General features: G+C 48.7%; 1 protein-coding gene across 4 annotated transcripts in view; it reads left to right on the top strand.

The window, feature by feature from the left end:
- The window catches only part of LOC144158675 (multidrug resistance protein mrp-7-like), a 149,822-nt gene that overhangs the window by 109,533 nt on the left and 19,047 nt on the right, over positions 1-21,242 (top strand). For 3 of the 4 annotated variants that reach the window (XM_077689709.1, XM_077689707.1, XM_077689708.1), the window contains exons 18-21: positions 1,317-1,392; positions 9,520-9,715; positions 11,820-12,130; positions 19,414-19,749. In XM_077689709.1, coding sequence (XP_077545835.1) covers positions 1,317-1,392; positions 9,520-9,715; positions 11,820-12,130; positions 19,414-19,749 — 919 coding nt within the window. The remainder of the gene's footprint in view (positions 1-1,316; positions 1,393-9,519; positions 9,716-11,819; positions 12,131-19,413; positions 19,750-21,242) is intronic. The other variant, XM_077689710.1, reaches the window with a different exon arrangement.

The following is a 21,242-nucleotide window of genomic DNA, read 5'->3' as shown; positions in this document are numbered from 1 at the left end:
GACGAAGGTACGGTACACTAGGAACCGAGGTGCACATTTTGTCACAGTACGAAAAACAGCTAACATATCGACTAACTCGTACGTTTCATCTGTTTAAAGGCATGATATACAATGTTTTGCAATGCTAAAGTACGAATTATTTCTGGGTTCAGAGGGAATATTTGGTGGGCATCCCACGAGAGTTTAGACAAAATTGATTGTACTGTTACTTCAGTAGCGTTACGCACCTTAATAACACGTACTCAAATACTCCCGAAGGTGCAAATTTTCAAACTTTTTCGGCCTTTCATATGTGGAACCCCGACAAGTTGCTGCTGGTGCATCTGGTGATGACAGCAGCAAGATCAACCAGGGTCCTGGAGTAAGGACTCCGCCCACCGCGTGCAGTGCTGTCACGAAAGCTTAACCATCCCTTTGTAAAGAACGTTGAGGGAAGCGCGAAAGCTTTCTAACCCGAAAACTGTATCGAACGTGCGTACAAACCTTCGCTAAAAGCGCGTCCCACCTCCGTTAACAATGCGACCGATCGATCGTCGAACATTCAACGACTCAAATCAGAAGCGAGGAACGGTACCATGCGAAGATTTTTCGCGCACTACGTATACACAGCTGCGAGCGATCCATATGTATACCGATACGCGGTTTATGAGATGTGGGTATACAATTGTACCCCGTCTTCATTAGCGATACGGGAACTGTCTTATGTAGAACCGCTCCTTGACAGAGATTTTTAGGTAACCATTTTGACACCATAGAAAGCAGGTTTCACGCACGCATCGCGTGTCCAGACAACCAAGCTTTTCGGTCGACCAACCAGTCTATAGTAAAATTTATTACTTTTTGGACAGGACGCCATCCGTCCAACTAAGAAAGCTTTCACATTAATAAAAGTATATTCCTCTTCTTCCCCAGATTAACCAACCCGTTTGCCGTGTATTTTTTGTAAATTTTTGAGACCTCTTGTAGCAATCAAATGGCGAACTCACTCAAAGATAGACATAGTCAACTCGGTGATATTCTTTTTTATTTCAAAAGGAAGGACATTTAGATTGGATGTCGTGTACAAAAGAATTTTAGCTTTTTTTAGCTTGTGCTTGGAATGGTGTGCTGAAGTTAAATTGGAGTAAACGCTGGTTTACTGGCAAATGCCAAGAATTTCACAGGCACAAAAAGCTACACAGAGCACACATTTTGCGTCAACACGTGTTTACCTTTAGGCATGGGGATGGTGGAGTGCTCTAGCAACTGTGTGAACATTTAATGGGCATGAATCTTCACGGAATAATAAATAATATTGCTGTTTTTTTTGACCACAGGGACGCTGCGGACATTTCGGATCAAGATGAAGCCAGAGGCAGGCTTACTGTTGACGAAGCGGTGTTGTCTTCAAAGGTACCGTATGCAGCTTAAGAAGGCTACAAACTTGGATGCTAGATAGGCCTAAGCCTGTTTAGTATTCAACAGAATTACCGTCAGCTGACACAGCTAAGGATGCGGTTAAATTCATCAATATTTATGTAAATTTTGAGAGTTGTCTGTTCGTATGCGAAAATTCTTACCGCGCTACTGAGTTTCACCAACGTTACTTTTTCTTGGTGGCACTGAAGTAACACGTCTCCCTGCGTCCGATTCCTTCAAAGCGATCGCATCATCCGAGCCCCAGCATCTTTCGATCGTTTCTTCGGGTTTTACGAGACGCATACGTACATACATGCATGCATACATACGTATATACATACATGCATGCATATATGCATACATACACACATAATACATACATGCATCCATCCAACCATTCATCCATCCATCCATACATATATACTTACGTATATACATGCATCCATCAGGCACACATACATACATACATACATACATACATACATACATACATACATACATACATACATACATACATACATACATACATACATACATACATACATACATACATACATACATCAATCCATCCATCTATCCATCCATACATACATTTATCAGGCACACATTCATACATACACTTTTAAAAAAAGGTCGTAAACGGTAGTAATGGCCGTATTTACTAATTCCTTACGAACCTTACTAACCCGCGGTACTGTAACTAGGCTCTGCCACTAGCAACTGCATGGTTAGGAGATTAACTGGCTGGCGGACTTAGTATACACTAGATTAATGTCGTGCTTATGATTACGTTATGCATGACCAGTTAGTAAACCCCTATAGCTGGGAACGCTGTTATCGCCATGGCTTCATTAGTGGAGATAGTGGTGCTAGCTGCCTGCTTTAGTTAGTAATCCTGACTAGTCCTGCATTTCCTACCTCCAACTAAGGTATAAGCTTGGGCGTGTTGGTATAGCATTCTCGGAACAGCGCAAAGGGACGAAGACGAGGCGTAGACGGGACACAGCGCAGTGTCCCATGTGCGCTGTGTCCTGTGTCCCGTCTACCCCTGCGCTGCGCTGTGTCCCGTCTACGCCTCGTCCTCGTCCCTTTGCGCTGCTCCGAGAATACTACCTCCGGGTACAAAGCACCTAGTGTATACCGGGACAAGTAATTGTTATTTCCCCGTTAGTAAATGCCACAACCTTTTTTTTAAAGTGAACATACATACGTATCATCATCATCATCACCAGCCTATCTACGCCCACTGCAGGGCAAAGGCCTCTACCATTATTCTCCAATTACCTCGGTCCTGTGCCAACTGTGACCAATTTATCCCCGCAAACTTCTTGATCTCATCTGCCCATCTAACTTTCTGCCGCCCCCTGCAACGCTTGCCTTCTCTAGGGATCCACTCTGTTACCCTTAATGACCAGCGGTTATCTTGCCTTCGCATTACATGCCCTGCCCACGTCCATTTCTTCTTCTTAATTTCTACTAATATGTCTTTAACACCAGTTTGCTCCCTGACCCACTCTGCTCTCTTCTTGTCCCTTAAAGGAGCCATGAAGAGAAAACACAAGTTTGGCTCATTCGAAAGATTGCCTCGTTAGAACCATAACGACACCACTTATAACGCAAACTTCGCTCAAATAAGCTACATAATTAGGAAAAAAGGAAATGACCATGTGACCCACCAGCTCATTTTCCGCAACAGAACCTATGATGTCACTTGGGAATGCTCTGCGATTGGCGGAGGCCGGCAAAAGCAAACGCATGTTAGGCAGGGCTTACAGTTTGCATAGCGAGCTAAATGCCCGTGAAACATACTGCACATTCTTTTTATGACAAAGAACGGTGGAGTAAACGGTTAAAGTTCCGAACGAACACGCAAGCGTGTATGCCAATGCGTACGAAACTACCGCCAAGCCGAACTCGACATCTCGCCGTCGCCACCGTCGCGCAGATGAATTTTCGGGTTCAAGGCTCTTCGGGACCAACGAACCGTCCCAGCACGCAAAGCCGCGGCCTTGCTTGGTATCGTAATCCCTTCACAGGAGGTTGGCCGTCATATCGCCAACCAGCAAAGGTAAAAATAGAAACAAGGGGAGTAAGGAACACAGAGCAGCAACGAGATAGTGCCACTCGTCGCACAGGTTTCGGTATGGAGGTCGTGTTGGCTTGCTGCTGTCGTTACGAGCTCGTTAACAGTTTACAACCACTGAAAACTTCAGTTTGTTCGAGTACTTTACAATGAAATTTCGTTGCTGTGTTTTGAAATGCCCATGTAGTACGGGCAAATCGTCGAGGGAGTGCGACATCCCCGCCGGTGAGATCTCCTTTCATGTGCTGCCCAACGACGAACCTCGGCGAAGCAAGTGGCTACGTTTTGTGAACTTTGCAAACGGAGGAGAAAGAGAGCTAAAGGAAGTACGAGTGTGCTCGCTTCATTTCCGATGAAGTGGTTACGGCAGGGACCCGGACATTCTGGCGCTCGTCGCCGACTTCGTCAAATTGCCTTTCAAAGCGCTCTGACCTTGGGGAAAAAAATTGGCGTACACACCGCGCATTGACGCTCGAATCTTTCTGGTCGGAGCAGAGAGCTCGAGCGAACGGCTTTCCATACACGACACCGGCCAACTGGCATAAGCGATACTGCTACTGAAATTGAAAATACGGCACATACGTACCAGTCTGTATTCGTCCGTCGCGACGGGGCTGACGAGGCAGCGGTGCCGACGGCTGGGCGTTCGTCTGTTGTGGCTATCGCGGAATGGTCGCTTTCCCGTCCACCACGTATCCCACAACTCTTGCCGCTCGTGCACTTAGAAGCATTGAGCGTTCAAGTGGTGTGAGGTAGTTAAATGCAAGCCCGAGCTCCTCGGCGAAAGTTTTGTTCTCCGGATCAGGCGATTCCATGACTAGGGCTGCGGGTGCACTAGGTTTTACTAGTATTTTTAAAATGGCCGCCGTCTCGGTCGACTCCCACGTGTGGGTGCTATATGGAGTCGACATGCTAAGTATCTGTATCATGGACCAGGTCGTATGACGCCATTGTTCACGTGACGAAATGTGCAATTTTAGCGGGAGATTTAAAATTTTGACTTAAATTGTCTTATTTCTCAGTGAATAAAGCACCATTTGCTTCCGGGAAAGCGCTTGGGGTACTATGAAACACCTAATTTTTCGAATAAAACAAACTTTTGTTTTCTCTTCATGGCTCCTTTAATGTTACACCTATCATTTTCCGCTCCATTGCCCGCTGAGTCGTTCTCAATTTAAGTTGAACCCTCTTAGTGAGCCTCCAAGTTTCTGCCCCGTAGGTGAGTACCGGTAGGATGCAGCTGTCATACACTTTCTTCTTCAGCGACAATGGTAGGCTGCTGTTCATTATCTGAGAATGTCTGCCATATGCACCCCACCCCATTCTGATCCTTCTAATTATTTCTGCCTCATGGTTGGGATCTGGGGTCACAACTTAGCCTAAGTAGATATATTCGCTTACCACTTCCACTGCCTCGCCACCTATCTCAATCTGTTCGCCCAGTGCGGAAAGCATGCTTTGCAATTCGTCCCCCGAGTTACTTAGCAAGGCAACGTCATCAGCAAATCTGAGGTTACTGAGGTATTCTCCATTAACCCTTACTCCCACCTGCTCCCAATCCAACGTTCTCAATACTTCTTGTAAGCATGCTGTGAATAACATTGGAGAGATTGTATCTCCTTGTCTGACACCCTTCCTTATAGGTATTTTACTGCTCTCCCTATGGAGGATGATGGTAGCTGTAGACCCATTGTAGATATCCTCTAGTATTCTTACATAATGCTCATCTACCCCCTGGTTCCGTAATGCCTGAATGACTGATAGGGTTTCGACCGAATCAAATGCTTTCTCATAATCTATGGAGGCTATATATAGGGGTTCAGTATACTCAGCGCACTTCTCTATCACCTGATTGATCGTGTGAATATGGTCCATTGTTGAATAACCTTTACGGAACCCTGCTTGTTCTTTAGTTTGACTGAAATCTAAGGTTGCAGAGATTCGGTTAGCGATTACCTTGGTAAATACCTTGTAGACGACTGACAGTAAGCTGATTGGCCTGTAATTTTTCAAGTCCTTCATGTCGCCTTTCTTATGGATTAGGATGATGTTCGCGTTCTTCCAAGATTCCGGTACCATTGCGGTCATTAGGCATTGCGTATACAGGTTTGCCAGTTTTTCAAGTACATTTTCTCCGCCATCCTTCAAGAGGTCTGCTGTTATCTGATCCTCACCAGGTGCTTTGCCCCCTTTCATTTCTTTCAAAGCCTTCCTTACTTCTTCGGTCGTTACTGGTGGGATGTCTATTTCCTCTGAACTACTGTCTCGTTCGGCATTATCCTGTATGTCCCGGCTACTGTACAGATCCCTATAGAACTCCTCGGCCACTGTGACTATTTTATCCCTATCTGTGATGACATTGCCTTGCTTATCCTTAAGTGCATACATCTGATTATTTCCCACGCCAAGACGTCTCTTCACTGCTTGCAGGCTACCTCCGTTCTTTACAGCGTATTCGATCCTCTCCATATTATACTTCCGTATGTCAGCTGTCTTAGGCTTATTGATTAACTTCGAGAGCTCGGCTAGTTCTGTTCTGTCAGCTGCGGTGGAGATTCTCATGGTTTGCCGTTTTCTGATTAGATCTTTCGTCTCCTGTGAAAGTTTACCAGTATCCTGTCTAGCCATAGTGCCCCCGACTTCTACTGCACACTCCGTGATAATGCGTGTAAGGTTGTCGCTGGCTTCCTGTGTGGTAGGCTCGGCTTCCTCGTTAAGGGCGGAATATCGGTTCTGCAGCGCGATCCTGAATTCTTCTACTTTACGTCTTACTGTTAGCTCATTTATCGGCTTCTTTCGTACTAGCTTGTTGCGGTCCCTCCTCAAATCTAGCCTAATTCGAGATCTTACCATACGGTGGTCACTACACCTTACCCTTCCGAGCACTTCCACATCCTGCACGACGCCAGGTTTATCGCATATTATGAAGTCTATTTCATTTTTGAGCTCCCCATTCGGGCTCCTCCAGGTCCACTTCCGACTCTCCCGTTTACAGAAGAAGGTATTCATTATGCGTAGGTTATTCCGTTCTGCAAACTCAACTAGTAGGTCCCCCCTGCTATTTCTACAGCCCAGACCATAGTTCCCAACTGCCTTGTCTCCAGCCTGATTCTTGCCTACTTTAGCATTGAAGTCCCCCATAACTACGGTATACTGTGTTTTTACTTTAGCCATTGCCGATTCCACATCTTCATAGAAGCGTTCTACTACTTGGTCGTCGTAGCTGGATGTGGGCGCGTATCCCTGCACCACCTTGAGCTTGTACCTCTTATTGAGCCGAATTACAAGACCTGCTGCCCTTTCGTTAATGCTATAGTATTCGTCTATGTTGCCAGCTATGCTTTTATTGACTAGAAATCTTACTCCCAGTTCTCTTCTGTCCTCTAGACCACGGTAACATAGGACGTGTCCATTTTTCAGCTCCGTAAAGGCTTCGCCTGCCCTCCTAACCTCGCTAAGCCCTATTACATCCCATTTAATGCCCTCTAATTCCTCGAACAACACCTCGAGACTTGCTTCGCTAGATAAGGTTCGCGCGTTAAACGTTGCCAGGTTCAGATTCCATTGGCGGCCTGTCCGGATCCAGGGATTCTTAGCACCCTCTGCTGCGTCACAGGTCTGACCGCCGCCGTGGTCAGTCGCTTCGCAGCCGCTGGGGACTGAGGGCCGAGGGTTAATTGGCGTATTCATGGGAGGTTGTGGCCGTTACTGCACCAGGGTGGCCAATCCTGCTCTGGTGAGGGAGTGCATTACCGGCAATGGTCGCCGGGGTCAGGCCGCACCCCAAGCCCCTTTGTGCAATTCCATCAATACGCGGATTTTTTTTTAATCCGGTGTGAATTGTGTATTGATGCATACATACATACATACATACATATATGCACACATCCATATTTGCATCCATCCATCCATGCATTCATACATACATACATACATACATACATATATACATACATGCATACATACATACATGCATACATACCTACATACATATATAGATACATGTATACATGCATGCATGCTTAAATACATACATGCATACAAACATACATACATTTATAAATATACGCACACATACATACATACGTGCACAGATACATGCATCCATCTATCCATTCATCTATCCATCCATACATACATACATACATACATACATACATACATACATACATACATACATACATACATACATACATACATACATACATACATACATACATACATACATACATACGTGCATGCATACATACAGAGATGCATGCATGCATGCATGCATGCATGCATACATACATAGATACATACATACATTTATAAATACCATACATACGCGCACACATACATAACACATACGTACATGTATGCATACATACATCCATACATACATGCATGCATGCATATATACAATACAAAGAAGCAAACTTTCATAGTATTTTAACATGTTGCGTTTGTAGCAAAACGGATCTACAGATGTTGGTGTGACTGCTGACTTTCGCACTCAGTTCGGCATGCGCAGTCACACGTATCAAATACATGTTGAGCAGTGTGAGTCATAGTTGCAGCATTGGATCCCTGCAGCACCGAACTACATGCATAAAAAAGGGGAGGCGTCTAAGCAGTTCATACAATGTCGCAATGACAGCGCATTGTATGTGAATGAGTATCGCTGAGTTAACAGCACTGCGGCGTGGTGTATTAAGGTTTACTGCAGGCAATTGCTTCGCGCATTTTTCTGCGCTGAGATAGTCCAGTACTTCGTCGGCAGGGAGCCGGTGAAGCGGATCTGCTACCGCTGCGGCCGCTGCGGGCATATCCGCTTTCCCCAGTGGTTCTGCGCATGCCCAGTCGTTGCCTACCAGCGCGCCCTTCTTTTCTTTGTGTTTTATTTTCTGAGACACGTGCTATAGAACTCGTTGCCTTTAACAGGACGGCTCAGCGAGCAATGGAACGGAAGATGATAGGTGTAACGTTAAAAGACGAGAAGAGAGCGGAGTAAATCAGGGAACAAACGCGTGCTAAGGACGTATTAGTAGAAATTAAGAAGAATAAGAAGAACTGAACGTGGGCAGGGCATGTAATGCGAAGGTAAGATAACCGTTGGTCATTAAGGGTAACAGAGTAGATCTCTAGAGAAGGCAGGCGTTGCAGGGGGCGGCAGAAAGTTAGATGGGCAGATGAGAAAAGGTTGTGGGGATAAATTGGTCGCAGTTGGCACAGGACCGGAGTAATTGCAGATTAGTGGGAGAGGCCTTTGCGCTGCAGCAGGCGTAGATAGGCTGGTGATGATGATGTGCTTTTTTCACGACATGTTTTTGAGGCGAAATCTCTGTTTCAAGCACGTACTTTGTGAGGCAAAAAAGTAGGCGGTCCACAAAAGTTGAAGTAGCCCAAGCCCGGCAGCGTGATTTGGGTATCACGCGCCAGGAAAGAGTGCCAACCGGAAGCGTCAGCCATCATTGTAGAAAGAGCGTCAGAGGAGTGTTCTGTGAAAGGGCGGTGCACGAGGGGAAATAAAAACGGCAGCGCAAACAAGGGCAGGCTACTGTCGTGCGTGCAATACGAGCTGCCTAGAAACGTGAAGGTACCGACGAGGGCGAAAAAGAGGCCCCTGGCTATGGCCAGCGAGCGCGAAGAACCACGAATGTTGCCACCCAGGGGTCTGGCTGAGGTGGCGAGTGACAGAAAGTTCGACATCAGGTCAACAGGAGGCTCCCGGCGATTGCAAGCGAGCGGAACGAGTTTGGGGGGATGCCGTGAAGGATAATCAAGTGGGACATGGCTGCGAAGTTTAACATGAAGTTCAATTCAGTAGACCGTAAGAAGGTCGTTCTGGACGTTCGCCTTCGCCTTTTTAGAAATCTCTAAGCATCCCCTGTATTTTTCTCTTCCACGACTTTCTAATGACGGAAAGGAGTGCTGCACCACTAAAACTCGAACAAAGCCTCCGATATTTTTTCAAAACTGGGCCCATGCACGGTGCCTTCTTCAGTGGGTGCTGCTGCGGCATGGTAAAGGTCCCGTGACTTGCGCGGGCTTTGCAGAGCTCGCTGGAAGTGACGCGAGCCATCGGCCGCTTGGCCGGAGCCTACGGCCCTGTGTCGCTGCTGTGCTTCGTGGCGAGTGCGGGCGCTGTGGCGTTACAGCAGCTTTACATAAAGCGGTGGACGGATGCCATGGGAAAAGGCGGAGACTCCTCGAACTGGATCGGTGGTCTGGTCGGCGTCTGCCTCTCGGACGGTACGTAATGGTGTCGGCGTCTCTTGTGCACTCACCGAAATGTAGACATTTATTGTGCTGCCTGCTTTGCTCGAAGCCTAAATTGTGGAGGCAAGTAGAGAACATGGAAAGAGAAGTGTCTTGCAAACCCGTCCGTAATGGCAATAGAAGGGGTCACACACACACACCTTCGCCTGTGTGTGTGGCACCATGACTGCGGGCTTAGGTGCACCAGCTCTGCTCCTTGTACTTTGGTTATCTCATTGTTGCACGTATGCCGATGCGCGGCTCTGAGTTCTCGTTCAGCTTCCTTTGGACGCACCTTCCCACGAGGTGCAAGCATTACGTACCATGCACTCTGCTTTGTGGGAATTCACTTCAATATATACATAGCGGGGTCAAGGTTCCACCCGTTGGGAAAGACAAGCGCACTTGATACTCAGCCCCGCGAAGAGGACGGCCCAAGAAATGGCATTACGATTTCTTTCTCCGTTATGAATGACTACAGCCCGGTTGGTAATGCTGTTAACATCAAAGGCTTTAAAATCAAATCAAATTTCCCGCCTTAACGGCCGCAGCGGCGTTCCGCACCGTGGGCGGTCTCCTGCTGTCAGCCAGATCTACACGTTAGTAAAGACAAGAGCGCTTTACTCCCCGCCAACAGGATGACACAAGGAAAGGCACAAGGATTTATCGCTCCATTGTTAATGATTAAAGCGACGTAGAGAGTTCTGTTTAGATAAAAAAATTAAAGGCGTTCCAGTCAATGTAAAAGCTTTCGGAAGTGCAGAGCAGTGATTCGCCATAATGGGCTGTACCGCCGTTATCCGCTTTCTGCTACCACCCCATGCAGTTCAAATTTCCCGCCTTCGCTGTGCTCGTGCGCACACTGCCTGAAACTGCGCCGGCGGGAATTCTGTTCTCTCTGTGCTTTTCTCCCCGCGCGTGTCGGTGTTGCACTCCCACATTTTGCGTTTACTATCGTAAAAACCAACCCAACGGGCGCCCTTATTAAAGGAACGCGGCCGCTGCCGGCTAATTACGTATATTTTTCGTCAAATGTACCTGTAGTTTTCTTTGCGCTAAACAACAAGGAGATGTAGGACAAGCGCCAGCGGCCCGTTTAGAACGTTCATGACTATATAAACCGCTTGGCTTTCGAAGCCTCTGGGGTACGCCGCGAACAACGGCGTTACCCCGGGACGCCGCCTTGGTGTTCTATATACTGGGGTCCAGCGAGCGAGCTAGGACGACAAGGTGAGCGCCCAGAGTGCTCTGCACTTAAACAATTGGCCCCGTATCTGCTCCTTTCGTTGCAAATGTCGTCAAAAGACGATAGTCTTTATCAAATTTTGCCAAGTAAATGCCTCCCTTCGCTTTCCCGCTCACCTCTCATATTGTTTATCTTGCGTCACGCTCCTCCCAAGGTAAAGACGCCAAAGGTTTGCTTAAATCATTTTAAATTTCCCGCGTTCCACTGCTCCAAACCGGCTGTTTCGATGGCAACGCTGCCGTACGGTGAAGACGCGCGTGAATCGAGGCGCCCTACTTCAACGTTTATAGAACTGCGTTTCCCTACTCCACGTGCGTTGCAAGCAGAACGTGGAACCTATCTAGTGGAGCCTTTCGTAACTGTTGCCAGTTGATTTCTTAAAATGGCACCAAGAGCTATAGTGGCGCGGGCGGCAGCAGGCGACGGCGGATTGAATTTTTTTTCTGCAGTTGATAAATTATTTAATTTCGTAAAAGTCAAGCATGCATAATTTTTTTTATAAAGGAACACTGCAAATATCACTTCTGTATTAATTTGTTGTCTTATATTCGCGTAATGTCTTGTTCTTCTTCAACAGTGTTGACAAGTATGAACATTACACCAGACTTAGACGGGTAGATTTAGCTGTGACTATAGAAGACTATTGCGCAAGCATTGTTTTACTTTGGCCGGGTGGCTGAATCGAGTCACAGACAGACAGACGGAGAGACCGACAGACTGACAGACAAAGGTAAAGGGCTATAGAATAAAATAAAAGCCGACAGACAGACAGACAGACAGACCAAAATTTCTGCGTTTAAGTAGCCCAAGAAAGACTATCGTCTTTAAAAGTTTCCGTCCCACCGGCCGCAGTGGCGTTCCGCACCGTGGGCGGTCTCCTGCTGGCGGGGAGCGCGCTACGGGTGTCCGGCCGCATGCACCGGGGCATGCTGGAGCACGTGATGGGCAGCCCGGTGTCCTTCTTCGACGAGACCCCGCGGGGCCGCATCTTGACTCGCTTCTCGGTGGACATGGACGCCGTGGACACGCGCCTCTTCCTCGGCACCAAGCAGTGCCTACAGAACGCGCTCATCACGCTCGCAAAACTCGCCGTCGTGGGCACGCAGACGCCGCCGGTCATCGTCATCGGCGCGCTGGCCGCCGCGGTCGTCGTCTGCGCAACGGTACGTCTTAAGCCCGTACTACATGGAGCGATTTCGCCTGCGAATTCGCTGATGCGGCGCCGCTCGTGCGGCAAAACCACTTTTTTTCGTTGCTGCGGCGAAGTGCCAAACATTTGAAGCGGTCGAGCAAACGCCGCTCGTGCGGCGTGTGCGGCGTAGAGGACCCGGACCTGCGGCCAATAGGAGCACAGCTCGGCACCACTTGCACGCTTGGAAACCAGATGGCGTTGCTTGTCTGAGCGCGACAAAAGCGCGGGCACACCAAAACGTTTGTCTTCTCTGCTGTGTGTGCGTATATTGATAAAGAATTGGCGATTCTTATATAAAACCGCAAATAAACTTATGTTTACCGCAAACCAGGCAGAAACAACTTGCCAAGAAAGTAAAATAAAACCACCCTTGTTAAAATCACAACAACCTTTGCTGGTGGCAAACTTAATTCAGTCTGCAAACAAGGCGCATCTGAAATGCGAAAATCGCGGCCTTCGCAGGCCCCATGTAGACGACAATTCCAGGCATTGCGAACATCGCAAGTGCGAATGTTCGTTCCAGCGGATTCGCAGGCGAAATTCGCTCCATGTAGAACGGGCTTTAGTCGCAACGCAATGCGTAAGTAATGAAGGAATGAATTTATTTCGCAACGATTGCGCTATGGCCGAATAGGGAAAGGGGTTGGACGGGGGAAAAGATGGTCGCACGTTTGCACGTTTAGGTCCTTCCTACTATACTCGCAGACAACTGAAGAACGACAACGGAAGTTGCCTCTGCGCCTCTTCGTCTTAGATTTTTTCAATCTTCTTTGACGTCTTTCTTGAACATACGTCGTTGTTCTGATAACAATACAGTAGAATCTCGATATCTCGAGAAACGGAAATCCTTAAATGGAATTGCTCCTTAAACGGAGCCGTAGCCCGTACGTTGGTTGGTTTTGTATTCAGATACCGTAAATGAACTCTCGGTAATCGGAACTAAAATTTCCTGGTCACCGTGCAAACGGAACCAGAAATGGAACTTCTTGCGAAACCCATTGGCATGTGAATTAGCTTTTTTCGGTTCCTGCTGTTTCGTTATTTTTTTTCCTCCCCATGTTTTTTTTAGCCTCCGTTGGCCTCGTAAGCCTCGTCTCGTTAGTGGTCAGCCGTGTTAGCGCAACGAATGCAACATCGCAGTTGTTGTTCCAGTCGTTCGGTCTCGATTCAAGACACCGAGGTTACAGAGCTCAGCTCCTGCCGCCTTGTTCATGCCATCGTGGTGCTATTCGCGCTTCATTACCGCGTTGCAGTCTTCATAATTTGGTGGCTCGTAAGCACACGCAATGTTGAGGCCTCTAGCCTTCGCGAAGATGCAGTTTCAAGGACTCAAACAAACATAATTTATGCATTTTGTAGTGTACAGCGACTCATTGTTCTCGAATCACCTTTATAAATGATGTTCCTAAACCTCTTGTAGTTTTCTTGCTTTCTGTAAAAATATCGGCTACATTCACCTTCTAGTGCTTACAGTTTCATGAAATTTTATTTAGAGTCTGCACGCTCACAAATTTGCCCATTCACACATCGATCTTAGTAAACGGAGCTCCTGTTAAAAGGAACTAATTTTTTCGTTCCCTTGAACTTTCGTTTATCGAGAGTCTACTGTACCAGTGGCGTAGACTTCTTATTTTTCCGGGGGGGGCAGACCTGGAGTGCGCCTCGAAGCGGCGAAGGGAGGGGGGGAGGAAACGGCGGGAGGGAAGGGGGGGTCCCTGTGAGATGACACGTCATCACCCCGATACAAAGAGGCTACCACTAATCATCATCATCATCATCATGATAAGGGGCACCTGCAGCAGTGAGGACCTTTTAGATTGTGTCGGCTAACTACGAGGTGTCCCTAAATAAGACGTCCCGCAAATCTATGAACCGTGAACTTCAGCGGTTTGACGCATCGAGTAGAAATTTCTTTGAATGCGTGTTTTACTGGTCACATTTATTCAAAAATATTGCATGACTGAACCATCAGCACAAAAAAAAAACGAGTCGATTTGTTTTTCTTTTAATGGACAGTTCGGGGGTAAAAAGAAAGGGACACGAGAAAGGGACAAGACAGGGGCGCTACGTGATGCTATGTTCATTTCCGTTAAGAGCCCCCGAAACGGGTCTGACTTTGACCACTCATTTTTGTATCCGTGTGTGTGTTGTGCCAAAGCGCCCGTCACAAATTCGCTCCACCTGGCGACGTGCCGATGGCGGGGTTGATTCGCGCCTAGGTCAAACCGCCCGCGTCCCGTGCCGCGACTTGGCGGGAAAGGCGCCGCCGAGTCTGCTTTTCCTTTCCCATCGCGACGGCTGGACCAAATCATGCCTGGGACGAACTAATTCCCGTAGACGCGCAGCAAGTAGCGCATGGAGACGCCGCCGCAGAGTCGCCTTCCCTTTCGCGGTCGTGGCGGCTCGGCTGACGCAATCGCTTCGCCTCCATTCGCCAGATTCATATTGCGGCCAGTGATAGCTCCGACTGGACGCATTGGAACTGCACGCGGCTGCAACGGAACCATGGGGGTATAAAACCAGCCCGGAAGCAGCGGTGGAGCGGCGGCATCTCATCGAAGGCCCTGAGTTGAAAAGTGCTATCGCGCTTGTCTTAGCCATGTAACACTCTTGCTACCTTTGTATATATTGTATATAAATGCTGCTTCAAATAACCGTCAGCTAGGCTACTTCGTCGCTATGGTCTGCGCCGCGTCGATAACGGACTGGGCAGGGCAACGTCGCAACAGTAGTGACTGAGCTGGGATGGCCCAGTCCCAACAGTGTATGTGTATGTGTTTTGGAGGCTTGAAGCGGGTATCGCTCGCAGTCGACGGCCGCAGTGCACCCAGTTGCTGCCGGTGCTTGGCAGCCGTTACAGCCCTGTCTAACTGCTCTGGCGTGCTTTGTGACCTCGAAAACAAAGTTTGCAGACAGGCTTTTCGGAGGCGTGATAGCTTGCACTGACGTCACTGTATTCCCGTGTTGGTGCGTTGGTTTCACAGTAGAAATCTGCAGCTCTTGGTTCGAGAAGCGCTGATGAAGCTAAGAGCTATCGATGAAAACATGCGGTGGCGTCGTTATGGGCAAGCAACATCTTTTACGAGACGTTCCAAGACGCGAGCTAAAGGCAAAAACCCAACGTCTGGCGTTGGCGTTCATCATATAAAACGGCCCTTTCACGAGGCCTCCCACAGAGCGACCTTAAACTCGGCACAAGTTGCTAGCGAGGAGTGGTCGCCCCGCCAGTAAACAGCAGATGAAGGTAGGGGAAGGACAACCACCGAAATTCACCGTCGTCGTCAGCTTCATCATAAATGAGAAGCAGCGCATCGGGTTGCCATTCGAAAGCAAAACACTCCTCCAGCATCAAGATGCCAGCGCTGTTCGACAAAATATGCGGAGCGAAACAAGGCGTCACACGCGTTCGACTGGGCATTATGATGTCCGATTAACAACCCACAACCTGCATGGTGGGGCTATATGCTCACTTGTAAATGGACACCACGAGGACATAGTCCTACTAAACCTGAGCAAAAAGTTTCAAAACTGGAGCCTAATAAAACCATGTGGTTGACACAAACCATGCAGTCAATTTGACGCGAATCACGTAAACTAACAGCGACTGTTTAAATGAGCGGTTCCGCTCATGAAACGACTCCAGAGCATGACATGCATCAATGGAAACTGCTTAAGACCGGAAAAGAGCGACTTCGGTGCGCGTAGTGCATGCATTGTGAGCAGCCCCCACAGCTTCCCCTAAAACAATTTGAATGAAGCAAGCGGAACGAAGCAGCTACGCGGTTCCAGGCCGCGCATTTGTAAACAAAAATAACTGCTCCAATCAACAGGGGCCGTAGAAACAGAGCAACTGTGGCCGCGCTTCCAACCGGGACTTAAACCCCTCGTTTTTCCCTTTTCACCGCGACCCCTTAGCGAGCGACCGCCGAAAAGCGCTAACAGCACCAAACAAGGACAGGGAAAGGAGGGAGGTGCAGTTTTCGTTGCCTGATTTTACCATCCTTGAGAGTTAAGCAGCACAGCGCGCGCCACCGCTGAATGTCTCAAACTCGTACACGTGCGTCCAGACTTGAGTTTGTGATAGAACTTGTTTGCACTGCTGTACTCACGAGTGCAAGCATGAGTTCTGTACTCACGAGTAGTGGACTTACCCCTGTACTCAATCGTCATCATACTCACTTTTTTAATATGGGTGTGTACTCACTCATCATCGTACTCACTCGTGAGTTTGAGTACGAATGAGTACAAATGAGTGTACTTACGAGTGAGTTCGCTGACCTATGCTCCCGACAAAATGTCGCTTTGCTGGCGTGCTGCTGAAGCCAAGCTATGGTGGCTAGAAGGGCCACCCTCCTAGCCACATAGCCAAGCGCAGGGCTACATTGTTGTCAACAATCTGCACACTGAGCACGTCTAAAGGCACATTCCCACTGGCGATTTGTCTCGTCGCGCGACGGCCCGCGTCGCGCGATGAGGCGTTGAGGTGGTGTTCGCACTTGCGATGAGCGATGATGCGACTGCGTTCAGCGCAGCTGCTTCCCGACTTGTACATACGACCTCGTTGGTGCGTCAACCATTCGAAGTCAAAGAATACGCGACAAAAGCAGGTAGAAATCAAACTAAAACACATGCTACTAACCTGGAGCAATGCCGAAAGCATTTGCGGGTTGCGGGAGGAGCAGAAAATAACAAACTCACGAAGGCTCTTTTCAACATATTATTGCACGAAGAAATGCACACGCTTGCTTTCACGCCACAACACCCGCATCACGGCCCACAAATGTCGCTTCTTTTCACATGCGCAACGTTCTGACGCCTCCGAACTCTACGCGTGTTTACCAGTCGCCGATAGACGAAGAGGCTGCAAGTCAACCTACCGTCTCGCTGTCCACCTAGCTCTATTTACAATCCATACACGCTTCTCCACACTGATGAGTTCCACGCTATTCGTTGATTAGTGCACGCGCACGCTGAAGCCACTGACCAAAGAACCGATGCACACGGGAAGTTGCTTGCCGGCCCGACCCGGCGGGTACAGCGATAGCGGGCCAAGCGCCTGGCCGCCTGGCCGAGCCAGCCGAGCGAGCCAGCGGCGGTGGCGGCGGCGGCTCGTCCTCGCCCGCCCGCAGCGTTTGCATACCGGATGTAAAGAAACGTTTCGTTTCCGGCTACGTCAGCCTACTCCGCGGCCATGATTGGCTTACCGGTTTTGCGGGGCCGTCGCGCGACGAGGGAATTCGGACCGGGAGCGATCGGCTCCGCCGTCGCAAAACGCCGAAAAGCGACGGCCGGCTCGTCGCTTTGCGACGTCGCTTTTAGTCGCGCGACGAGGCGCATCGCCAGTGGGAATGTGCCTTAACTCACCGTGAAGAAAAGCGACACGGCCCTGCGTTTCCCCCTGCCCATCGGGGGGACGGAAATGTCTTTCAAGATCCCAACCCCTATTGTAAACAATAGTTGGCAGACAGGACGGCCAACAGTCCGATGTTGACGGGCGCAGAGCCGAGCCAAGCCCTTAAAAAAATCCTCAGCCGGGGCCGGAGGGGGCTCTGCCCCCCCGTAAAGCCGTCCGGAGGGGGCACGAGCCCCACTGCCCCCCCGTAGTTGGCGCTTCTGTACTGTACTACCAATTTTATCGCAAACTTCAAAAAAAACATATATAATAATTAAAAAAACGTATGAAGCAGTGGCGGCTTTTCAGCCATTTTCTGCAGCGACTGATTTATGACGTCACATAATTTTGCTTGTGCAATTGGCGCTAACCATACTAAGATGACTGGACGATCGTATTAGTGGGGCCTAGAGTTACGTTTGATCGCATTACTGAATGCTGACGTTCAATTAGCACAGTGCTAGCTATGTTTTAGTTTCCTCCCACACGACGTCACTGTGGCTCGAAGTTTAACACTTTTTAAATACTTTTTGCGTTTTTAGAAAACGTATTTCGTGACTGTAACAGGGCTGAGTAAGTTGCCGAAGGGCGGTTAGTTCAAATAGAACAAGGTTTTATTTTGCCTTAGTGGCCCCTTTAAGAGGCACAGATTGTTCTGGAGAAGGGAGACGAGGAGGGCAGTGAGTCCTATTGCAGCGGACCTTTCGTTTGGCTGTTCTTGTGGGCTCTGAAAGAGGACGATCTGCAGGCAGCGCGTATCGAAAGAGATTGTGATACCACGGTGGTTTTCATCGTGCGTGATCGTGCGCCATCATTATTAGCTCGCGTCGGTTAGCACTCCAACGTGTGTTCTCGGGTCCTGAATCGCCCTTTTCGTCGTCGGAAGGCAACGATATGTACCGAAGAAGTATCCCTTCGACGATGGCCCATGCTCATCGTGTAGAGAGCCATGCATCATCAGTCCAGCCTGTGAATATTGTATAACTTTAGTTTCTTGAATACCTAGCTTATCTCCAACATTCCCTGCCTCTTGTTTGTATTCACTTGAGAGAGAGAGAGACAGAGAGAGAGAGAGAGAGGGGGGGGGCTCTTAATAGTGAACTGGTAAGGTCAGCTCTGCTGGCCGCAGGGCGTGCTACGCGAGATGGGTATGGCTACAGTGATGTGGGGCGAATGTTGGACATTGCGGGGACGGCAGTGAGAAGGCAAACAAGAAACGTCGAAAATGTGATGCAAGGAAATGCTGGAAACCTACTTTGGACCGGCAAAAAGAGATCGTAAAGGTAGACGCTGAATCAATATACAAACAAAACGGCGCAAATAAAGGGAAGAACACCACACAGAGAAATAGAACGATGTAAACACCACAGCGCGAGCGTGCACATATTTTGAGGCACTTGCACTCTTTGATCATGGGAGGTGGCGGCCAACTACTACACCAGGGTGGCCAGATCCTTCTCTGGTGAGGAAGTGCTGCTTGTGTCCCTAGGAGCCTTCCTAGCATGGTTGAACCTTCCTAATGGGGCCCCTTAGGTATCCTGGATGATGGTTACTTCCGGAGCATATTCGCATAGACTGGGCATGGGTTGTGGATACGGAATAAACTGTGGACTGGAGTAGAGCAGGACTGGAGCGGTTAGAGGTCAGTGAGAGAGGCCTTCGTCCTGCAGTGGACATAAGAAGGCTGCTTCTGCTGCTGATGATGATGATAGTGGTGATGATGCACTGTTTACAATTTAGAGGTTTTCCAGTTCAGGGTCCCGTAGGAAGTGAAGTTAAGTTTTAGTTCCCAAGGATCTATTGAGTTATTCAAAGTTTAAAGTGGTTTCAGAGTCACTGTCTCGCACCTCTGCCCCTCGCAGAAGTGGGGAATTCAGGCCTCGAACGCGACTCGCTACCTGGAGAGCCGACAGCTGGCTCGTCTGCTGCAGCACGTGACCGAGACGCGCGACTCGCTGAGCACCGTGCGCTGCCTGGGCGCTGTGGCCCGATTCCAACGCCACTACGAGCGCATCTCGAACCTGAGCATTCGCGCCTTCACCGCCTTCACCATGTGCTTTCGCTTCACGCGCTTCGTGTCCGGAGCTTGCGGACTCGTCGTGGTGCTAGCCGCGCTAGTGCTCGTCGCCTGCATGCCCCTGGACGACGGCCAGGACTCCGGCAGCACCATTGGGCTGGCCCTCAGCTCTTCTCTGTCGGTGAGCCTTGTTAACCTTAACATGTTAAGCTTAACATATTAGATACAACGCATCTCATGCTCGCCCCTCTGTCCATCCTGCGTCTGTCCGGCGCTGTCCGCACAGCTGCGCCTGTCCTCCTCTCCTCTCTCCGATAGCGAACGCTCTCTCCCAAACAGCTGCGGGTTGGCGCAGCGCGCTCTCACTCCGTTGCTAGGCGCCGGTGGGCGGCGCTGCGCATGTGCAGTACTCTCTCTTTCCGCGCTCTCCTCTCCATCGGGCGCTGTGATTATAAAGCGGCATGCCGCGCTCCACCAGTCTCAGTCGACGGTCGTCCGCCCACCTCCCCTTCACGTGAGAATCCCTGCTATAAGCGTAATCAATACGATGGAAAACGCCAATGGAACCCCCATGAGATGCGTTGCATCACACCAGGGTTCCCGCGAGGGGAGGTGGGCGTAATTTTTAGCCTTAACCTTAACCTTAAAGTTAAGGGTTAAAATTTTGCAAACCTTAACATGTTAGCCCTAGCCTTAACCTTAAGGTGAAGGGTTAACATGTTAAACTTAACAAAAGCGCTTGTGGTGTGTATTTCTTACCGTACTTCGTCAAAATGTGCGTTGTTCCTGTCTTTGTAACCTTAACATGTTAGCCTTGTTTATCTTCACACGTTAACATGCTAACCTTAACATGTTTGCCATAACCTGAACACTAAAGTTCAAAGTTAACGTGTTGAACCTAACGTGTTAGCATTTTTAACTTTGCCATGTTGACATATCCCTAGCCCTAACCTTAAGTTAAGGGTTAACATGTTAACCTTAACATGTTAACCTTCTAAACCTTAATATGTTAACCTTAACATGTTAGCCTTAAACTTAATCTTAACCTTAAATATAAGGGTTAACATATTAACCTTAACACGTTAGCCTTATTTTAACATGTTCTTAACCTTCACATGTTACCCTTAACCTTAACAATAAAGAGTTAACCTGTTAACCTTAAAGGGGTAGTGGCACCAATTTTTGGTGCTAATATCATTATACAGTTCGCTTCTTTTATTTAACAGAATACTTTGGCTGAAATATGAGCGGCCTGCGACGAGTGGAACGTTCTTCAATCTGATCTATTTTATCGATCCGACGGAACAGCACACGGAGCGGTGCGCAGCAAATGAACATCAGTGTGACATCACTCCGTGAAAGGGGAAAGAAGTTCACGCATTTCGACGAAGTGAATCATGACGAGTGGGGACACTGGGGATCGTTCTTACCGTAAATCACCCGCGGCATTGCCGACTCGCCCACGTAAATGAGTGAAAACGCGTGTGTACAGTATATAAAATTCTAATCCCATGCAATTCCAATACAATTAAATTTAATCCAATCCAATCCAATGCTCCTCGCGCATGCGCAACACTGTGTACACGGACGCCAAGGGACAAGCCGCGGACAAAGCGAAACCCTAAGCTGCTTCGCCCCTAAAAGAGTGATGTAGCCGTCTGCCTCCAGCGCTTG

This window comes from Haemaphysalis longicornis, unplaced genomic scaffold, assembly GCF_048455015.1.
Source record: "Haemaphysalis longicornis isolate Haplotype H1 unplaced genomic scaffold, Haemaphysalis longicornis Haplotype H1 scaffold_10, whole genome shotgun sequence".
In the NCBI taxonomy this organism is placed as follows: Eukaryota; Metazoa; Arthropoda; class Arachnida; order Ixodida; family Ixodidae; genus Haemaphysalis; species Haemaphysalis longicornis.
This window is presented reverse-complemented; position numbering and strand designations above follow the sequence as displayed.